Below are 20,531 nucleotides of genomic sequence, written 5' to 3' on the forward strand. Positions count from 1 at the left end.
CGGCTTGTTTCTCTTTTGTATAGAGGAAGGCAACTGATTTATTTGAGTTAATTTTATACCCAGCCACTTTGCTGAAGTTGTTTATCAGCTTTAGTAGTTCTCTGGTGGAACTTTTGGGATCACTTAAATATACTATCATATCATCTGCAAATAGTGATATTTTGACCTCTTCTTTTCCGATCTGTATCCCTTTGATCTCCTTTTGTTGTCTGATTGCTCTGGCTAGAACTTCAAGAACTATATTGAATAAGTAGGGAGAGAGTGGGCAGCCTTGTCTAGTCCCTGATTTTAGTGGGATTGCTTCAAGTTTCTCTCCATTTAGTTTAATGTTAGCAACTGGTTTGCTGTATATGGCTTTTACTATGTTTAGGTATGGGCCTTGAATTCCTATTCTTTCCAGGACTTTTATCATGAAGGGGTGTTGAATTTTGTCAAATGCTTTCTCAGCATCTAATGAAATGATCATGTGGTTCTGTTCTTTCAGTTTGTTTATATAATGGATCACGTTGATGGTTTTCCGTATATTAAACCATCCCTGCATGCCTGGGATGAAGCCTACTTGATCATGGTGGATGATTGTTTTGATGTGCTCTTGAATTCGGTTTGCCAGAATTTTATTGAGTATTTTTGCGTCGATATTCATAAGGGAAATTGGTCTGAAGTTCTCTTTCTTTGTTGTGTCTTTGTGTGGTTTAGGTATAAGAGTAATTGTAGATTCGTAGAAGGAATTCGGTAGGGCTCCATCTGTTTCAATTTTGTGGAAGTGTTTGGATAATATTGGTATGAGGTCTTCTATGAAGGTTTGATAGAATTCTGCACTAAACCCATCTGGACCTGGGCTCTTTTTGGTTGGGAGACCTTTAATGACTGCTTCTATTTCCTTAGGAGTTATGGGGTTGTTTAACTGGTTTATCTGTTCCTGATTTAACTTTGATACCTGATATCTGTCTAGGAAATTGTCCATTTCCTGAAGATTTTCAAATTTTGTTGAATATAGGTTTTTATAGTAAGATCTGATGATTTTTTGAATTTCCTCTGAATCTGTAGTTATGTCTCCCTTTTCATTTCTGATTTTGTTAATTTGGACGCACTCTCTGTGTCCTCTCGTTAGTCTGGCTAAGGGTTTATCTATCTTGTTGATTTTCTCAAAGAACCAACTTTTGGTCCTGTTGATTCTTTCTATGGTCCTTTTTGTTTCTACTTGGTTGATTTCAGCTCTGAGTTTGATTATTTCCTGCCTTCTACTCCTCCTGGGTGTATTTGCTTCTTTTTGTTCTAGAGCTTTTAGGTGTGCTGTCAAGCTGCTGACATATGCTCTTTCCTGTTTCTTTCTGCAGGCACTCAGCGCTATGAGTTTTCCTCTTAGCACAGCTTTCATTGTGTCCCATAAGTTTGAGTATGTTGTATCTTCATTTTCATTAAATTCTAAAAAGTTTTTAATTTCTTTCTTTATTTCTTCCTTGACCAGGTTATCATTGAGTAGAGCATTGTTCAATTTCCACGTATATGTGGGCATTCTTCCCTTATTGTTATTGAAGACCAGTTTTAGGCCGTGGTGGTCCGATAGCACGCATGGGATTATTTCTATCTTTCTGTACCTGTTGAGGCCCGTTTTTTGACCAATTATATGGTCAATTTTGGAGAAAGTACCATGAGGAGCTGAGAAGAAGGTATATCCTTTTGCTTTAGGATAGAATGTTCTATAAATATCCGTTAAGTCCATTTGGCTCATGACTTCTCTTAGTCTGTCGACATCACTGTTTAATTTCTGTTTCCATGATCTGTCCATTGATGAGAGTGGGGTGTTGAAATCTCCCACTATTATTGTGTGAGGTGCAATATGTGTTTTGAGCTTTAGTAAGGTTTCTTTTACATATGTAGGTGCCCTTGTATTTGGGGCATAGATATTTAGGATTGAGAGTTCATCTTGGTTGATTTTTCCTTTGATGAATATGAAGTGTCCTTCCTTATCTTTTTTGATGACTTTTAGTTGGAAATTGATTTTATTTGATATTAGAATGGCTACTCCAGCTTGCTTCTTCTGACCATTTGCTTGGAAAGTTGTTTTCCAGCCTTTCACTCTGAGGTAGTGTCTGTCTTTGTCTCTGAGGTGTGTTTCCTGTAGGCAGCAGAATGCAGGGTCCTCGTTGCGTATCCAGTTTGTTAATCTATGTCTTTTTATTGGGGAGTTGAGGCCATTGATATTGAGAGATATTAAGGAATAGTGATTATTGCTTCCCGTTATATTCATATTTGATGTGAGGTTATGTTTGTGTGCTTTCATTCTCTTTGTTTTGTTGCCAAGACAATTAGTTTCTTGCTTCTTCTAGGGTATAGCTTGCCTCCTTATGTTGGGCTTTACCATTTATTATCCTTTGTAGTGCTGGATTTGTAGAAAGATATTGTGTAAATTTGGTTTTGTCATGGAATATCTTGGTTTCTCCATCAATGTTAATTGAGAGTTTTGCTGGATACAGTAATCTGGGCTGGCATTTGTGTTCTCTTAGGGTCTGTATAACATCAGTCCAGGATCTTCTGGCCTTCATAGTTTCTGGCGAGAAGTCTGGTGTGATTCTGATAGGTCTCCCTTTATATGTTACTTGACCTTTTTCCCTTACTGCTTTTAATATTCTTTCTTTATTTTGTGCGTTTGGTGTTTTGACAATTATGTGACGGGAGGTGTTTCTTTTCTGGTCCAATCTATTTGGAGTTCTGTAGGCTTCTTGTATGCCTATGGGTATCTCTTTTTTTAGGTTAGGGAAGTTTTCTTCTATGATTTTGTTGAAGATATTTACTGGTCCTTTGAGCTGGGAGTCTTCACTCTCTTCTATACCTATTATCCTTAGGTTTGATCTTCTCATTGAGTCCTGGATTTCCTGTATGTTTTGGACCAGTAGCTTTTTCCGCTTTACATTATCTTTGACAGTTGAGTCAATGATTTCTATGGAATCTTCTGCTCCTGAGATTCTCTCTTCCATCTCTTGTATTCTGTTGGTGAAGCTTGTATCTACAGCTCCTTGTCTCTTCTTTTGGTTTTCTATATCCAGGGTTGTTTCCATGTGTTCTTTCTTGATTGCTTCTATTTCCGTTTTTAATTCCTTCATCTGTTTGATTGTGTTTTCCTGGAATTCTTTCAGGGATTTTTGCCATTCCTCTCTGTAGGCCTCTACTTGTTTATTAATGATTTCCTGTGTTTCCCTAAGTGTGTTCATGTCTTTCTTGAAGTCCTCCAGCATCATGATCAAATATGATTTTGAAACTAGATCTTGCTTTTCTGGTGTGTTTGGATATTCCATGTTTGTTTTGGCGGGAGAATTGGGCTCCGATGATGGCATGCAGTCTTGGTTTCTGTTGCTTGGGTTCCTGCGCTTGCCTCTCGCCATCAGATTATCTCTAGTGTTACTTTGTTCTGCTATTTCTGACAGTGGCTAGACTGACCTATAAGCCTGTGTGTCAGGAGTGCTGTAGACCTGTTTTCCTCTCTTTCAGTCTGTTATGGGGACAGTGTGTTCTGCTTTCCGGCGTGTAGTTTTTCCTCTCTACAGGTCTTCAGCTGTTCCTGTGGGCCTGTGTCTTGAGTTCACCAGGCAGCTTTCTTGCAGCAGAAAATTTGGTCTTACCTGTGGTCCCGAGGCTCAGGTTCGCTCGTGGGGTGCTGCCCAGGGGCTCTCTGCAGCGGCAGCAACCAGGGAGACCTGTGCCGCCCCTTCCGGGAGCTTCAGTGCACCAGGGTTCCAGATGGTCTTTGGCTTTTTCCTCTGGCGTCCGAGATGTGTGTGCAGGGAGCAGTCTCTTCTGGTTTCCCAGGCTTGTCTGCCTCTCTGAAGGTTTAGCTCTCCCTCCCACGGGATTTGGGTGCAGAGAACTGTTTTGTACACTTTTTAAGGGTGAGAACTGGTCGCTCAACTGACATCCTTGAACACTGAGGGCATGTAAGGGCTCCATCATTATTCTGTATAACTAATCCTAACACACTGGAGGATTTGAGATTTCAGAAAGTTATGAATATTTGCATACTAATACATCCTAAATTAGCATAGCATTTTATTTCAAAATATTCTTAGTTTACAATCTATCGTGTAAGCCTCTTGCTTAGATGAAGAATGAAGGGTGCTGATGTTCTTTTTATAATAGTGTTGTGGGTAGGGCTCTCAGAATCTCTGTTCTTCATTATACTTGCCCATCACAATCCCTGGATATGTGGAGATGTTATATGGCACTCCACAATTAGATTATTATTGTACATGCCATATGTAATGTCTTTAAATACGATGGAAGATCATGCCCCATGGGTTCATAAAAGGGACTAGTTCTTTCCTGGCAAGACAGATTAAAAATAAAATACCTCACTGGTATGTTTGCAAAAAGAGTGGATATATAGCAAAAAATGAGGATGCCCTTTAAGCACAGGAATTTAACAAGGCAATGGGCACTTAGTCCTTAGGTATTGAATTAAGCTACAACCTTGAAAGTTTCAGAGTATTCCACAGTCTAGATACAAAGATACCCTGGAAACACCCTGATTTATGCTGATTCATGTTCTGTAGAGAAACTGAGCATTCAACCACTTCCAATCAGATTTCTCAACTGCAAAATTTTGAGTGAAAAAAATGGGTTTTATTTTGAAATGCCAAATTTGTGATAACTTGTTTATCAGCATTAGAAGCCTAAAACGAGGAATTTTTAGAAGTCTGTACTCTCCTCAAATAATAATGATTTGTGGTATAATGTTAGAATGCTTGTTTTAGGAAAAAATATACTTATGATCCATTTGTCATAACAGGTTGATTTATACATGAAACTATATATAATGAATCAAATCCTAATGAACTAAGGGTAAAAACATTTATCCTTATGAAAATTAGTGTCCTAGGTCATTTGTAAAAATATTTATTTCTTGGTATATATATTCCATGACAAAACCAAATTTACACAATATCTTTCTACAAATCCAGCACTACAAAGGATAATAAATGGTAAAGCCCAACATAAGGAGGCAAGCTATAACCTAGAAGAAGCAAGAAACTAATCGTCTTGGCAACAAAACAAAGAGAATGAAAGCACACAAACATAACCTCACATCCAAATATGAATGTAACGGGAAGCAATAATCACTATTCCTTAATATCTCTCAACATCAATGGCCTCAACTCCCCAATAAAAAGACATAGATTAACAAACTGGATACGCAACGAGGACCCTGCATTCTGCTGCCTACAGGAAACACACCTCAGAGACAAAGACAGACATTACCTCAGAGTGAAAGGCTGGAAAACAATTTTCCAAGCAAATGGTCAGAAGAAGCAAGCTGGAGTAGCCATTCTAATATCAAATAAAATCAATTTTCAATTAAAAGTCATCAAAAAAGATAAGGAAGGACACTTCATATTCATCAAAGGAAAAAATCCACCAAGATGAACTCTCAATCCTAAATATCTATGCCCCAAATACAAGGGCACCTACATACATAAAAGAAACCTTACTAAAGCTCAAAACACACATTGCACCTCACACAATAATAGTGGGAGATTTCAACACCCCACTCTCATCAATGGACAGATCATGGAAACAGAAATTAAACAGAGATGTAGACAGACTAAGAGAAGTCATGAGCCAAATGGACTTAACGGATATTTATAGAACATTCTATCCTAAAGCAAAAGGCTATACCTTCTTCTCAGCTCCTCATGGTACTTTGTCCAAAATTAACCATATAATTGGTCAAAAAACGGGCCTCAACAGTGACAGAAAGATAGAAATAATCCCATGCATGCTATCGGACCACCACGGCCTAAAACTGGTCTTCAATAACAATAAGGGAAGAATGCCCACATATACTTGGAAATTGAACAATGCTCTACTCAATGATAACCTGGTCAAGGAAGAAATAAAGAAAGAAATTAAAAACTTTTTAGAATTTAATGAAAATGAAGGTACAACATACCCAAACTTATGGGACACAATGAAAGCTGTGCTAAGAGGAAAACTCATAGCGCTGAGTGCCTGCAGAAAGAAACAGGAAAGAGCATATGTCAGCAGCTTGACAGCACACCTAAAATCTCTAGAACAAAAAGAAGCACATACACCCAGGAGGAGTAGAAGGCAGGAAATAATCAAACTCAGAGCGGAAATCAACCAAGTAGAAACAAAAAGGACCATAGAAAGAATCAACAGAACCAATAGTTGGTTCTTTGAGAAAATCAACAAGATAGATAAACCCTTAGCCAGACTAACGAGAGGACACAGAGAGTGCGTCCAAATTAACAAAATCAGAAATGAAAAGGGAGACATAACAACAGATTCAGAGGAAATTCAAAAAATCATCAGATCTTACTATAAAAACCAATATTCAACAAAACTTGAAAATCTTCAGGAAATGTATAATTTCCTAGACAGATACCAGGTACCGAAGTTAAATCAGGAACAGATAAACCAGTTAAACAACCCCATAACTCCGAAGGAAATAGAAGCAGTCATTAAAGGTCTCCCAACCAAAAAGAGCCCAGGTCCAGACGGGTTTAGTGCAGAATTCTACCAAACCTTCATAGAAGACCTCATACCAATATTATCCAAACTATTCCACAAAATTGAAACAGATGGAGCCCTACCGAATTCCTTCTACGAAGCCACAATTACTCTTATACCTAAACCACACAAAGACACAACAAAGAAAGAGAACTTCAGACCAATTTCCCTTATGAATATCGATGCAAAAATACTCAACAAAATTCTGGCAAACCGAATCCAAGAGCACATCAAAACAATCATCCACCATGACCAAGTAGGCTTCATCCCAGGCATGCAGGGATGGTTTAATATACGGAAAACCATCAACGTGATCCATTATATAAACAAACTGAAAGAACAAAACCACATGATCATTTCATTAGACGCTGAGAAAGCATTTGACAAAATTCAACACCCCTTCATGATAAAAGTCCTGGAGAGAATAGGAATTCAAGGCCCATACCTGAACATAGTAAAAGCCATATACAGCAAACTAGTTGCTAACATTAAACTAAATGGAGAGAAACTCGAAGCAATCCCACTAAAATCAGGGACTAGACAAGGCTGCCCACTCTCTCCCTACTTATTCAATATAGTTCTTGAAGTTCTAGCCAGAGCAATCAGACAACAAAAGGAGGTCAAGGGGATACAGATCGGAAAAGAAGAAGTCAAAATATCACTGTTTGCAGATGATATGATAGTGTATTTAAGTGATCCCAAAAGTTCCACCAGAGAACTACTAAAGCTGATAAACAACTTCAGCAAAGTGGCTGGGTATAAAATTAACTCAAATAAATCAGTAGCCTTCCTCTACACAAAAGAGAAACTAGCCGAGAAAGAAATTAGGGAAACGACACCCTTCATAATAGACCCAAATAATATAAAGTACCTCGGTGTGATTTTAACTAAGCAAGTGAAAGATCTGTACAATAAGAACTACAAGACACTGAAGAAGGAAATTGAAGAAGACCTCAGAAGATGGAAAGATCTCCCATGCTCATGGATTGGCAGGATTAATATAGTAAAAATGGCCATTTTACCAAAAGCAATCTACAGATTCAATGCAATCCCCATCAAAATACCAATCCAATTCTTCGAAGAGTTAGACAATATACAAAGAACTCAAGAAGTTAGACCACAGGGAAACAAATAACCCTATTAAAAAATGGCGTTCAGAGCTAAACAAAGAATTCACATCTGAGGAATGCCGAATGGCTGAGAAACACCTAAAGAAATGTTCAACATCTTTAGTCATAAGGGAAATGCAAATCAAAACAACCCTGAGATTTCACCTCACACCAGTGAGAATGGCTAAGATCAAAAACTCAGGGGACAACAGATGCTGGCGAGGATGTGGAGGAAGAGGAACACTCCTCCATTGTTGGTGGGATTGCAAACTGGTACAACCATTCTGGAAATCAGTCTGGAGAATCCTCAGAAAATTGGACATTGTACTGCCTGAGGATCCAGCTATACCTCTCTTGGGCATATACCCAAAAGATGCCCCAACATATAAAAAAGACACGTGCTCCACTATGTTCATTGCAGCCTTATTTATAATAGCCAGAAGCTGGAAAGAACCCAGATGCCCTTCAACAGAGGAATGGATACAGAAAATGTGGTACATGTACACAATGGAATATTACTCAGCTATCAAAAACAACGACTTTATGAAATTCATAGGCAAATGGTTGGAACTGGAAAACATCATCCTGAGTGAGCTAACCCAATCACAGAAAGACATACATGGTATGCACTCATTGATAAGTGGCTATTAGCCCAAATGCTTGAATTACCCTACATGCCTAGAGCAAATGAAACTCAAGACGGATGATCAAAATGTGAATGCTTCACTCCTTCTTTAAAAGGGGAACAAGAATGCCCTTGGCAGGGAAGAGAGAGGCAAAGATTAAAACAGAGACTGAAGGAACACCCATTCAGAGCCTGCCCCACATGTGGCCCATACATATACAGCCACCCAATTAGACAAGATGGATGAAGCAAAGAAGTGCAGACCGACAGGAGCAGGATGTAGATCGCTCCTAAGAGACACAGCCAGAATACAGCAAACACAGAGGCGAATGCCAGCAGCAAACCACTGAACTGAGAATAGGACCCCCGTTGAAGGAATCAGATAAAGAGCTGGAAGAGCTTGAAGGGGCTCGAGACCCAATATGTACAACAATGCCAAGCAACCAGAGCTTCCAGGGACTAAGCCACTACCTAAAGACTATACATGGACTGACCCTGGACTCTGACCTCATAGGTAGCAATGAATATCCTAGTAAGAGCACCAGTGGAAGGGGAAGCCCTGGTCCTGCTAAGACTGAACCCCCAGTGAACTGGACTGTTGGGGGGAGGGCGGCAATGGGGGGAGGGTTGGGAGGGGAACACCCATAAGGAAGGGGAGGGGGGAGGGGGATGTTTGCCCGGAAACCGGGAAAGGGAATAACACTTGAAATGTATATAAGAAATACTCAAGTTAATAAAAAAAATATAGAAATAAAAAAAATATTTATTTCAAGAAAGACAAATTTTTGTAAATTAAATTTAAAATGTTAGTTAAGGGACTGACAAGTTGGAACATGAGTAAAGGAGGTTGTAGCCAGGCCTGATGAAATGAGCTTGATCACTGAGCTTACAAAGTAAAAGCAGAGAGCATACTTCTGCGAATTTCCTTTGAAATCTACCTGTGCTGAGGCACATTTTTGGTACACATAAACAGAGATATAATTGAACACACACATAATAAATAAATAAAAGCAATATAAATATATAATTTAGGGATTTTTTAGTTTCCTGAATATTTTATCTTCCCTTTTACTCTTCCCTAAAGACATTTTTTATTTTTTGAGATTTTAATATAATCACTTTCCCCTTTCATTTTCTCTTTGCAAACATTCCCATACATACACTCTTTGCTCTCTTTCAAATCCATGGCCTTTTTTCATTAATTGTTATTACATGCGTATACATAATATATTCTTAATATAACCTGCTAACTCTGTATAATGACACTGACATGCATGTTTGAATGTATGTTGTCAGGGATGATCATTTGGTGTTGGATGAACCAAATACATTTTAATTGGTGTCTACTCTTCTCTGACCATTTTCTCCATAGTGCCTCTTTTTCTTGTCTCCTTTCTTGGACTTCTATCCTTGCATTTTCTTCCTCTGTGATTCTCCTCTCTTGAATCTTATTCTTAAGCATTCAAGCATTCTTTCTAAAATAATAAATGAAAGCCTTAATAAGATGAAATACAATCTTATTGAAGTCTGCTTTCCTCCCTGCCAGATTTCCTACCTCTCACTGACAAAGAAGGGAATGATATGCATTCATTCTTCCATGATGTGCTCTCGCTAATCTACCTCATCATCTATTCCTTGTTAGGACAGAGTGTATATCTGTTTTTATAAAAGTCATAAAAGATCCAGTCTTAAAAAAAGAATTAAAAGTAATAAAACCCCAGTGTAGGGTATTGTAATGGGAGGTAGATGGGAAGGGGAACACAAATATAAAGGGGAGGGGAAAGGGTTAGGGGGCTGATGGACAGGAAAACGGGAAAGAGAATAATATTTGAAATGTAAACAAGAAATACCCAATTTAATAAAAATGGACGAAAAATAATAAAAGCATAAAATGATATATTAAATATTTTAAGAAAAAGAAACGCCATGCTTACTGCTTTTCCTAAAGGCCTCCAAATCTTGCAATGTGCAGATATCTTTCTGATCTTGGATTTCCCCTCAGTATGTTTTCCTATGACCAGACATTCTCTGACATTCCTGATCTTACCCATAATTATTACATGTCTGTTTTCCTCTCCTATCATTTTTTAGGATTATCTCCATAAAATAATTCCCATGATCTATACTGCCAGTTTTTTTATTTCTGTACATGTTTCATACTGTCATTGAAACATGTTTCATATTATTTGAAAGCCAGGAGAGTATTTATTTTCAAGTCATAATCTTCATTTGTTACATAGACTTCAATCATCTCTACTTATATTTATGAGAATTACAATTACTAACTCTGCCCCCTTCATACTCTCTCCAAAAACCTAGTCATTTTTCACACAATAATCAGTTTTGTTGCTGCTTCTTTCTGTGGGTAGAATTCTGCCTTTGTCTCTCTAGGATGGACTCTGTGATCATTAATCTTGGTTGCTAATTTGATAAGATCTGGAATGGGGTAAGACCTCTGAGTGGGTCTGTGAGAGTATATCCTGGAAATGTAGCAGAGGGGGCCATCTTGCACAGTGGGAAACACCTTTTGGTGACTGCGCTGTTATAGAGAGGTCTGAGGAAAGTTAGTGTTGCCTCCAGCTGCTGTAGCCCCTTACAGGTGAGTCTACTCTGTGTTGCTGCTGTTGTCGTCATTCAGTGATAGGGGAACCCTTTGGTTTTCCAATCTTCCAAATCTGGACCGAGGACAATGGCTCCCCAAGTATTCTGTTTTTCTAGAGAACACGACTAATAGATTCCCTTTTAGTCAAGTAATTTTCTTTCTGTGTATATAGAGCAGCCAGTCACATTCCTTATATGATATCACCTTGTTTAAATTATTAAGTGAATTATTAAGTGGGTTTGACTACATCATAATGAATTCCATAATGAATTTGCCGTTATTATCAACCAACACAACTTAAAAGTCATCTCTCTATACTCAGTCTCCCCCTATTTCTTTTTTCTCCCTTCACCCACCATCTCGTCTCTTTGAAATAAAACCAGTGGTATCCAGATCAAAATTAATGAGGAATTTTTATAGAGAAAAACACAAAGCATCCATCTTAGGTTTAACATTTTAATATGAAATCTGGAGGAATGGGTGTCTTCTTATCTTTTCTATCATCATCAACAACAAAATATTTATTTTAACAGAGGAAATATGAGTAGTGATACAATAACTACAATGTTGAGAGATATCAGGTGCTCTGTGTAATTAGTTTGAATTCACCTACTGACCTGGTTTCCCTACTCTTTACTGTATGGATTAAATCCTAAGAAACTGAAGGTGAGCAGGGAAAACTATAATTATGCAATCTAGAAGGGAACACCATCTGTCCAGGAGCAAGAGGAATCACAAGGCTCTGCCATGCTGTGTGCCAATCTAAAGAAACAGAGACGACAGAACAAAGAGGCATCCTTTGAGAGTGGAACATTATTTTTTGAGATTAGTATGGAATATTTTTCTTTATAGCAGTTCGGAGGAATAAAGAAGAACTCTCAACTGAAAAGACCCTGGCGGGTACAGAGAAGCTGTGGTCATGTGTGTTATGGCACACAACGTGTATGTTTGCTCTCTGTAGAGTTCATAAGCTCAGTACACATAGCGGTTGGGTCTACTTTAAATATCATGTTCTGTAGAAGCTTGTTCAGTGCTTGTACAATTATTTAGAAATTGAATAAATAGGTGAAGATGTGTGAGCCTGATGACTTTCCAAGTGTCACCAGTATTCAAAGGAATCTATGTATACACTGCTAGGAAGTATTCATTCTAACCCGTGTGAAAGAGGTATCACAAAGAAATCAAATAATAAAAACTTCCTAAGAGATGCTTTTTTCAATGAATGATTTCTGTATGAATAGTAACTGGGGATATGGATATTCAGAGTTAACGGTCTCAGGAAGAATAAGGAAAAAGAAGATAAAAATTGAAATCACTTTTCCTTTGCTGTGTCACTTGGCAAAACACAAATACATTTTTACCCATTGTTAACTCTTTGTGTTTCTGCTGGTTTTAGATATTAAAATAATTTTAATAAGTACACATAAGTTTAGTTATTTAGGGGCATATTGATTATTCCCTAACGTGTGTTACTTTGGTCTCTAAGAGCATGTACACTCGTGTACATTCTTAACCACTATATACTAATAATTAAAATTTCACGAAATTGATGTTTACAAAACAAATTAAATCAGAATCTTCAAATAAAATCAGCAATGTGGCAATCTTAGCATCGCAGGGCTATGAAAAGTGTGTTCTTATTTTCTATGTTTTCTTTTCCAGAGCCTTAATCTTTTTATTATTTACTAAAGAGAAAAAACAATGCTTTAAATAGCTTCTTATAAAATCAGAAAAGAAAGGATGGAGAAGACCATTCTAGTATCTATACTTCTAGCAATCTAACTTATGTTTCAGCAGTTTTGTGAACACTTTCCTGATATTTTAGCTTTCCTAATGCATAGTTTCCTACTTTGAATGGGCATAATCATTATGTCTTTAGTTTTCATAACTGCAAAATTAGCCATACCATTTGAAAAATATTTAATATGTACGGGAAGAGGTAGAAGAAGAAGTAAACATATATTTAAATGAGACAGTTCATATGTATTTACACTTGGGAAAATGATCATATTTTATAAAGCTCCACAGCATAGACCATATAGATTAAAACATCACTGATGATATTTATTCCAGAATATTAGGCCACAAAACTGATAATGCAAAAGCATTTACCTCCTTCTCCAACATCAAGCCTTCTGCTCTCAGGTTCTTTTCAAATGTGTTTCTTTTGTCATATTGTATATTTGTTTTTCGATAAACCAGGATGTAATCAATTCTCTTTTTGCCATCTTTGAATAAAAGCCCACTGGATGCTATGTAATTCATGTCATTCTGTGGGGGAAAAAATGAGCATTGGTTAATAGTGTAAGTTAGATAATCATGCATGCTTGTTACAGGCTCTGGTAAACCAAACCATAATGATCTGTGTATCTTGTTCCTACTAACATCTATGGGAAGATTGTTCAAGCTAGTCTGCAATCTATGAAACGTTTTTAATTTGATGCCTGATCCTGATGTTTGAGTTGGTCTATGTTTTATTCAATAAGTCTTTATAAAAAAAAAACCTCAAAACAACAACTATATCTTTTAAATTGACTAAGTCATGTTCAGATGTAATTATTTTCATACTTTATCATGTTCATTCACAACTTACATTTCAAAGACAAAGACACTAAGCCTGATAGAGCTAAAACCAGTATAATACCATGTGTTGTTTAAAACTTACAGGAATCATTGCTTTTCTAAACCTTTGTTCAATAATGCTGAGACCAAACAATAATTCCTGAACTGCAAGTCTAGGGAAATGTTTACTCTTAGGCTATGACTGCAAAGTGATGGAAATAGCTCTCGTTAAACTCAGAGCTGGCTAATCAAGACTGGCTGAGGATGCTGAGGACGCAGCTTAATGTAGGAAAATGCTTGCTGAGCAACCCAGAGGAACCGAGTGGGAATCTTCAGAATTCACATAAGCCAGACACAAAAATGTGTTCCTCAGTGACCCCAACAAGCCTCAATGTGGAAATGGAAGGAGGAGACCAGAGAGTTTTCTGACTTTCCGGCAAATGCAGCAGGAAAGACAAAGTATTTTTCAAACAAGGCAGAAATATCAGGACTGAAGTTTGTCATTTAGCTTGTTCACTGTAGCCTTCATATGCAGTCTGTATACCTACCCACAAAGCAGTTTGAAAGATCTCATGTTGTTATTATCTGAAGCTATTTATGTAAACTGGCAGGTTTTCAGCTAGATATCTTTCATCCAGGAATGGTCCTAAAATATCTTAACCAGCTGCACGGAGCAGCTTGTTGTCCCCACCCCCACCCCAACCCCCACCCCCAAGGCTCCATTGTCCAGTTGCCCTGAGTTGCATGCTCAACCAGCCCCTCTTCTCTTCAGTCACTACTCCAACAGCCTTCACCAGACTTGTTGTACCAGGAACAGCCAAATTACATCACTTCCCACCACAACCCTTTGCCCACCAAATCCCCTGTGCACAGCTGCCCTCAGACATGCAATGCCCCTAAATACCATGGTCCAGCTCAAGGCTGCCTGTTTAAGACCTGCCCCCCCAGGAATATGTAGGTTAGTCCTGCCTTCTTGAGACATGCTACACCAGGAACATCCAGGATCAATCCAAGGGCTAAAGACCATCATAAAAACATGATCAATAAGATCCAGAGCAACAGGGCAGTAGGGCTGTAGCTGTCCTACTACAGCAAGCCCTGGATACCATAACACAATGCATAAGGAAATGACGTTAACTTTAATAATAAAGCGATCTGCTGCATACAAAAAACACATCTCATCAACAAAGTCAGACATTACCTCGGAGTAAAGGGTTGGAAAGAAGTTTTCCAAGAAAATGAACCTAGGTGGCAAACTGGAGTAGCTATTTTAGTACATAATGAAATAGACTTTCAAGCGAAATTAATTAAAAGCTATTGGGAAGAACACTTCATACTCATCAAAGGAAAAATTCACCAAGGTGATGTCTCAATTTTGAAAATCTATGCCCCAGTACAAGGGCCCTTAAATTTGTAAAGAAAAAGAAAAAAAAAGTTACTAAAGTGTCAATGGCATCTCAAACCGTACACATTAATAGTGGGAGACTTCAACACCCCACATTCACCAACAGATAGATCATCAGGACAGATAGTAAATGGAGAAATAATAATAGAGGTTTTGAAGCAAATGGACCTAACAGATAACTAGTGAAATTTTCACCCCAATTAAAAAAATACATATCCCATAGGTAGCAATGAATATCCTAGTAAGAGCACCAGTGGAAGGGGAAGCCCTGGGTCCTGCTAAGACTGAACCCCCAGTGAACTAGTCTATGGGGGGAGGGCGGCAATGGGGGGAGGGTTGGGAGGGGAACACCCCTAAGGAAGGGGAGGGGGGAGGGGGATGTTTGCCCCGAAACCGGGAAAGGGAATAACACTCGAAATGTATATAAGAAATACTCAAGTTAATAAAAAAAAATACATATTCTTAGCAACACATGGAACCTTCTCCAAAATTGACCATAAAGTCAATGGCCACAAACAAGCTTCAACAAATATTTTAATTAATTTCTTGTATCTTATCAGTCTACCATGGATAAACTGGAGGTCAACGACAGCAGAGCAACAGAAAACCTACAAACTAATAGAAACAAAGTCTACAAAAAGGCCACTAGGTCAGGGAAGAAATAAAGAAATTAAGGACTTTTTATAACTCAATGAAAAATGAATGCACAACAGACCCAAACTTATGGGACACAATGAAAGTAGTATACACAGAATGTTCAGTACACTACATGCCTTCATAAAGAAATTGGAGAGATCAGGGTTTGTTGTTTTTTTGCATTTTATTGGATATTTTATATATTTACTTTTTTTTTTTAAAAAAACATTCTGTTTATTTTTATCTTCCGAATAACATTTGACTTTTACGTAGACCTTGTACATTGAGTGATAGATTGTAGGTTTGTCCCAAACTCAGGAACCATTTTTTTCATATTTCTTTTTACACTGTTTGTAAAGTTTTGAGTTCAAAAAGAAAAAAAAAACTGAACTAAATTTAGAACAACAATGAGGAAGTTATGGGTGAGAAATAAGTGTTCTACAAGCAGATGTAACAGAAGTAAAATTAGGAAAACAAAGCTTTTCCCAGGAATAGAGGGAATTGCCCCAAAGAACAGCAGATAAAATATTTTTATAACATTGTCTTGCTTCTTTTCTCAATGAGACTCTATGACTAATAATGACAAACTTGAAAACAACTGAGAGATTTCTGTTTGCTTACTATAACTATTAATTAATTGTGCATGTTTTATTTTAAAATTAAACTTCACTTCCATTTTTATAGTACAGAAACAACATTCATTTCTGTAATAACTGGACAAGGTGTTATGACAGAGGCTTTGCTCAAATACGGTTAAAAATTGCTAATGTTTTATTTTATCACACTCAAATCATAAGGCATTAAAACTGCCAACATTTTGGTAGTGCTGTGTAAGTTCTAGCCTTGTGGGATTCTCTCAGAAAAGCTTCATACATTCTTCCTTCATAAACAAACTTTGCTTATTCTGTATTTGGAGGGAGTTTAAATCTACTTTACACTTTTCCTTTGATCAATCATAACAATATCTCACCAACAATCATCTCAATATCTCTCTTGACCTGTGGCTAACTTAATGTTATTCATTAACCTGAATGTCACTTTTTTTTGTGGTTCAGTATTTATTTGCTATGATAACACTAATATGCACATCAAATATGGTCATCATTTTTTTTTAATTAGGCAACTTCTTTTTTTTTTTATTAACTTGAGTATTTCTTATATACATTTCGAGTGTTATTCCCTTTCCCGGTTTCCGGGCAAACATCCCCCTCCCCCCTCCCCTTCCTTATGGGTGTTCCCCTCCCAACCCTCCCCCCATTGCCGCCCTCCCCCCATAGACTAGTTCACTGGGGGTTCAGTCTTAGCAGGACCCAGGGCTTCCCCTTCCACTGGTGCTCTTACTAGGATATTCATTGCTACCTATGGGGTCAGAGTCCAGGGTCAGTCCATGTTTAGTCTTTAGGTAGTGGCTTAGTCCCTGGAAGCTCTGGTTGCTTGGCATTGTTGTACTTTTGGGGTCTCGAGCCCCTTCAAGCTCTTCCAGTTCTTTCTCTGATTCCTTCAACAGGGGACCTATTCTCAGTTCAGTGGTTTGCTGCTGGCATTCGCCTCTGTATTTGCTGTATTCTGGCTGTGTCTCTCAGGAGCGATCTACATCCGGCTCCTGTCAGTCTGCACTTCTTTGCTTCATCCATCTTGTCTAATTGGGTGGCTGTATATGTATGGGCCACATGTGGGGCAGGCTCTGAATGGGTGTTCCTTCAGTCTCTGTTTTAATCTTTGCCTCTCCCTTCCCTGCCAAGGGTATTCTTTTTCCTCATTTAAAGAAGGAGTGAAGCATTCACATTTTGATCATCCGTCTTGAGTTTCGTTTGTTCTAGGGATCTAGGGTAATTCAAGCATTTGGGCTAATAGCCACTTATCAATGAGTGCATACCATGTATGTCTTTCTGTGATTGGGTTAGCTCACTCAGGATGATATTTTCCAGTTCCAACCATTTGCCTACGAATTTCATAAACTCGTTGTTTTTGATAGCTGAGTAATATTCCATTGTGTAGATGTACCACATTTTCTGTATCCATTCCTCTGTTGAAGGGCATCTGGGTTCTTTCCAGCTTCTGGCTATTATAAATAAGGCTGCGATGAACATAGTGGAGCACGTGTCTCTTTTATATGTTGAGGCATCTTTTGGGTATATGCCCAAGAGAGGTATAGCTGGATCCTCAGGCAGTTCAATGTCCAATTTTCTGAGGAACCTCCAGACTGATTTCCAGAATGGTTTTACCAGTCTGCAATCCCACCGACAATGGAGGAGTGTTCCTCTTTCTCCACATCCTCGCCAGCATCTGCTGTCACCTAAGTTTTTGATCTTAGCCAATCGCACTGGTGTGAGGTGAAATCTCAGGGTTGTTTTGATTTGCATTTCCCTTATGACTAAAGATGTTGAACATTTCTTTAGGTGTTTCTCAGCCATTCGGCATTCCTCAGCTGTGAATTCTTTGTTTAGCTCTGAACCCCATTTTTTAATAGGGTTATTCGTTTCCCTGCGGTCTAACTTCTGAGTTCTTTGTATATTTTGGATATAAGGCCTCTATCTGTTGTAGGATTGGTAAAGATCTTTTCCCAATCTGTTGGTTGCCGTTTTGTCCTAACCACAGTGTCCTTTGCCTTACAGAAGCTTTGCAGTTTTATGAGATCCCATTTGTCGATTCTTGATCTTAGAGCATAAGCCATTGGTGTTTTGTTCAGGAAATTTTTTCCAGTGCCCATGTGTTCCAGATGCTTCCCTAGTTTTTCTTCTATTAGTTTGAGTGTGTCTGGTTTGATGTGGAGGTCCTTGATCCACTTGGACTTAAGCTTTGTACAGGGTGATAAGCATGGATCGATCTGCATTCTTCTACATGTTGCCCTCCAGTTGAACCAGCACCATTTGCTGAAAATGCTATCTTTTTTCCATTGGATGGTTTTGGCTCCTTTGTCAAAAATCAAGTGACCATAGGTGTGTGGGTTCATTTCTGGGTCTTCAATTCTATTCCATTGGTCTATCTGTCTGTCTCTGTACCAATACCATGCAGTTTTTATCACTATTGCTCTGTAATACTGCTTGAGTTCAGGGATAGTGATTCCCCCTGAAGTCCTTTTATTGTTGAGGATAGCTTTAGCTATCCTGGGTTTTTTGTTATTCCAGATGAATTTGCAAATTGTTCTGTCTAACTCTTTGAAGAATTGGATTGGTATTTTGATGGGGATTGCATTGAATCTGTAGATTGCTTTTGGTAAAATGGCCATTTTTACTATATTAATCCTGCCAATCCATGAGCATGGGAGATCTTTCCATCTTCTGAGGTCTTCTTCAATTTCTTTCTTCAGTGTCTTGAAGTTCTTATTGTACAGATCTTTTACTTGCTTGGTTAAAGTCACACCGAGGTACTTTATATTATTTGGGTCTATTATGAAGGGTGTCGTTTCCCTTATTTCTTTCTCGGCTTGTTTCTCTTTTGTATAGAGGAAGGCAACTGATTTATTTGAGTTAATTTTATACCCAGCCACTTTGCTGAAGTTGTTTATCAGCTTTAGTAGTTCTCTGGTGGAACTTTTGGGATCACTTAAATATACTATCATATCATCTGCAAATAGTGATATTTTGACCTCTTCTTTTCCGATCTGTATCCCTTTGATCTCCTTTTGTTGTCTGATTGCTCTGGCTAGAACTTCAAGAACTATATTGAATAAGTAGGGAGAGAGTGGGGAGCCTTGTCTAGTCCCTGATTTTAGTGGGATTGCTTCAAGTTTCTCTCCATTTAGTTTAATGTTAGCAACTGGTTTGCTGTATATGGCTTTTACTATGTTTAGGTATGGGCCTTGAATTCCTATTCTTTCCAGGACTTTTACCATGAAGGGGTGTTGAATTTTGTCAAATGCTTTCTCAGCATCTAATGAAATGATCATGTGGTTCTGTTCTTTCAGTTTGTTTATATAATGGATCACGTTGATGGTTTTCCGTATATTAAACCATCCCTGCATGCCTGGGATGAAGCCTACTTGATCATGGTGGATGATTGTTTTGATGTGCTCTTGAATTCGGTTTGCCAGAATTTTATTGAGTATTTTTGCGTCGATATTCATAAGGGAAATTGGTCTGAAGTTCTCTTTCTTTGTTGTGTCTTTGTGTGGTTTAGGTATAAGAGTAATTGTGGCTTCATAGAAGGAATTCGGTAGGGCTCCATCTGTTTCAATTTTGTGGAATAGTTTGGATAATATTGGTATGAGGTCTTCTATGAAGGTTTGATAGAATTCTGCACTTAACCCGTCTGGACCTGGGCTCTTTTTGGTTGGGAGACCTTTAATGACTGCTTCTATTTCCTTAGGAGTTATGGGGTTGTTTTAACTGGTTTATCTGTTCCTGATTTAACTTCAATACCTGGTATCTGTCTAGGAAATTGTCCATTTCCTGAAGATTTTCAAATTTTGTTGAATATTGGTTTTTATAGTAAGATCTGATGATTTTTTGAATTTCCTCTGAATCTGTAGTTATGTCTCCCTTTTCATTTCTGATTTTGTTAATTTGGACACACTCTCTGTGTCCTCTCATTAGTCTGGCTAAGGGTTTATCTATCTAGTTGATTTTCTCAAAGAACCAACTTTTGGTTCTGTTGATTCTTTCTATGGTCCTTTTTGTTTCTACATGGTTGATTTCAGCTCTGAGTTGATTATTTCCTGCCTTCTACTCCTCCTGGGTGTATTTGCTTCTTTTTGTTCTAGAGCTTTTAGGTGTGCTGTCAAGCTGCTGACATATGCTCTTTCCTGTTTCTTTCTGCAGGCACTCAGCGCTATGAGTTTTCCTCTTAGCACAGCTTTCATTGTGTCCCATAAGTTTGAGTATGTTTTATCTTCATTTTCATTAAATTCTAAAAAGTTTTTAATTTCTTTCTTTATTTCTTCCTTGACCAGGTTATCATTGAGTAGAGCATTGTTCAATTTCCACGTATATGTGGGCATTCTTCCCTTATTGTTATTGAAGACCAGTTTTAGGCCGTGGTGGTCCGATAGCACCCATGGGATTATTTCTATTTTTCTGTACCTGTTGAGGCCCGTTTTTTGACCAATTATATGGTCAATTTTGGAGA

The 20,531-nt window shown here is 38.0% G+C and overlaps 1 protein-coding gene across 3 annotated transcripts in view; it reads right to left on the minus strand.

Moving 5' to 3' along the window:
• The window catches only part of Ano3 (anoctamin 3), a 376,269-nt gene that overhangs the window by 130,158 nt on the left and 225,580 nt on the right, over window positions 1-20,531 (minus strand). For all 3 annotated transcript variants that reach the window (XM_087651939.1, NM_001430402.1, XM_087651940.1), the window contains 1 exon segment: window positions 12,974-13,132. In XM_087651939.1, coding sequence (XP_087508065.1) covers window positions 12,974-13,132 — 159 coding nt within the window.

This window comes from Rattus norvegicus, chromosome 3, assembly GCF_021556685.1.
Source record: "Rattus norvegicus strain SHRSP/BbbUtx chromosome 3, alternate assembly SHRSP_T2T, whole genome shotgun sequence".
Lineage (NCBI taxonomy): Eukaryota > Metazoa > Chordata > Mammalia > Rodentia > Muridae > Rattus > Rattus norvegicus.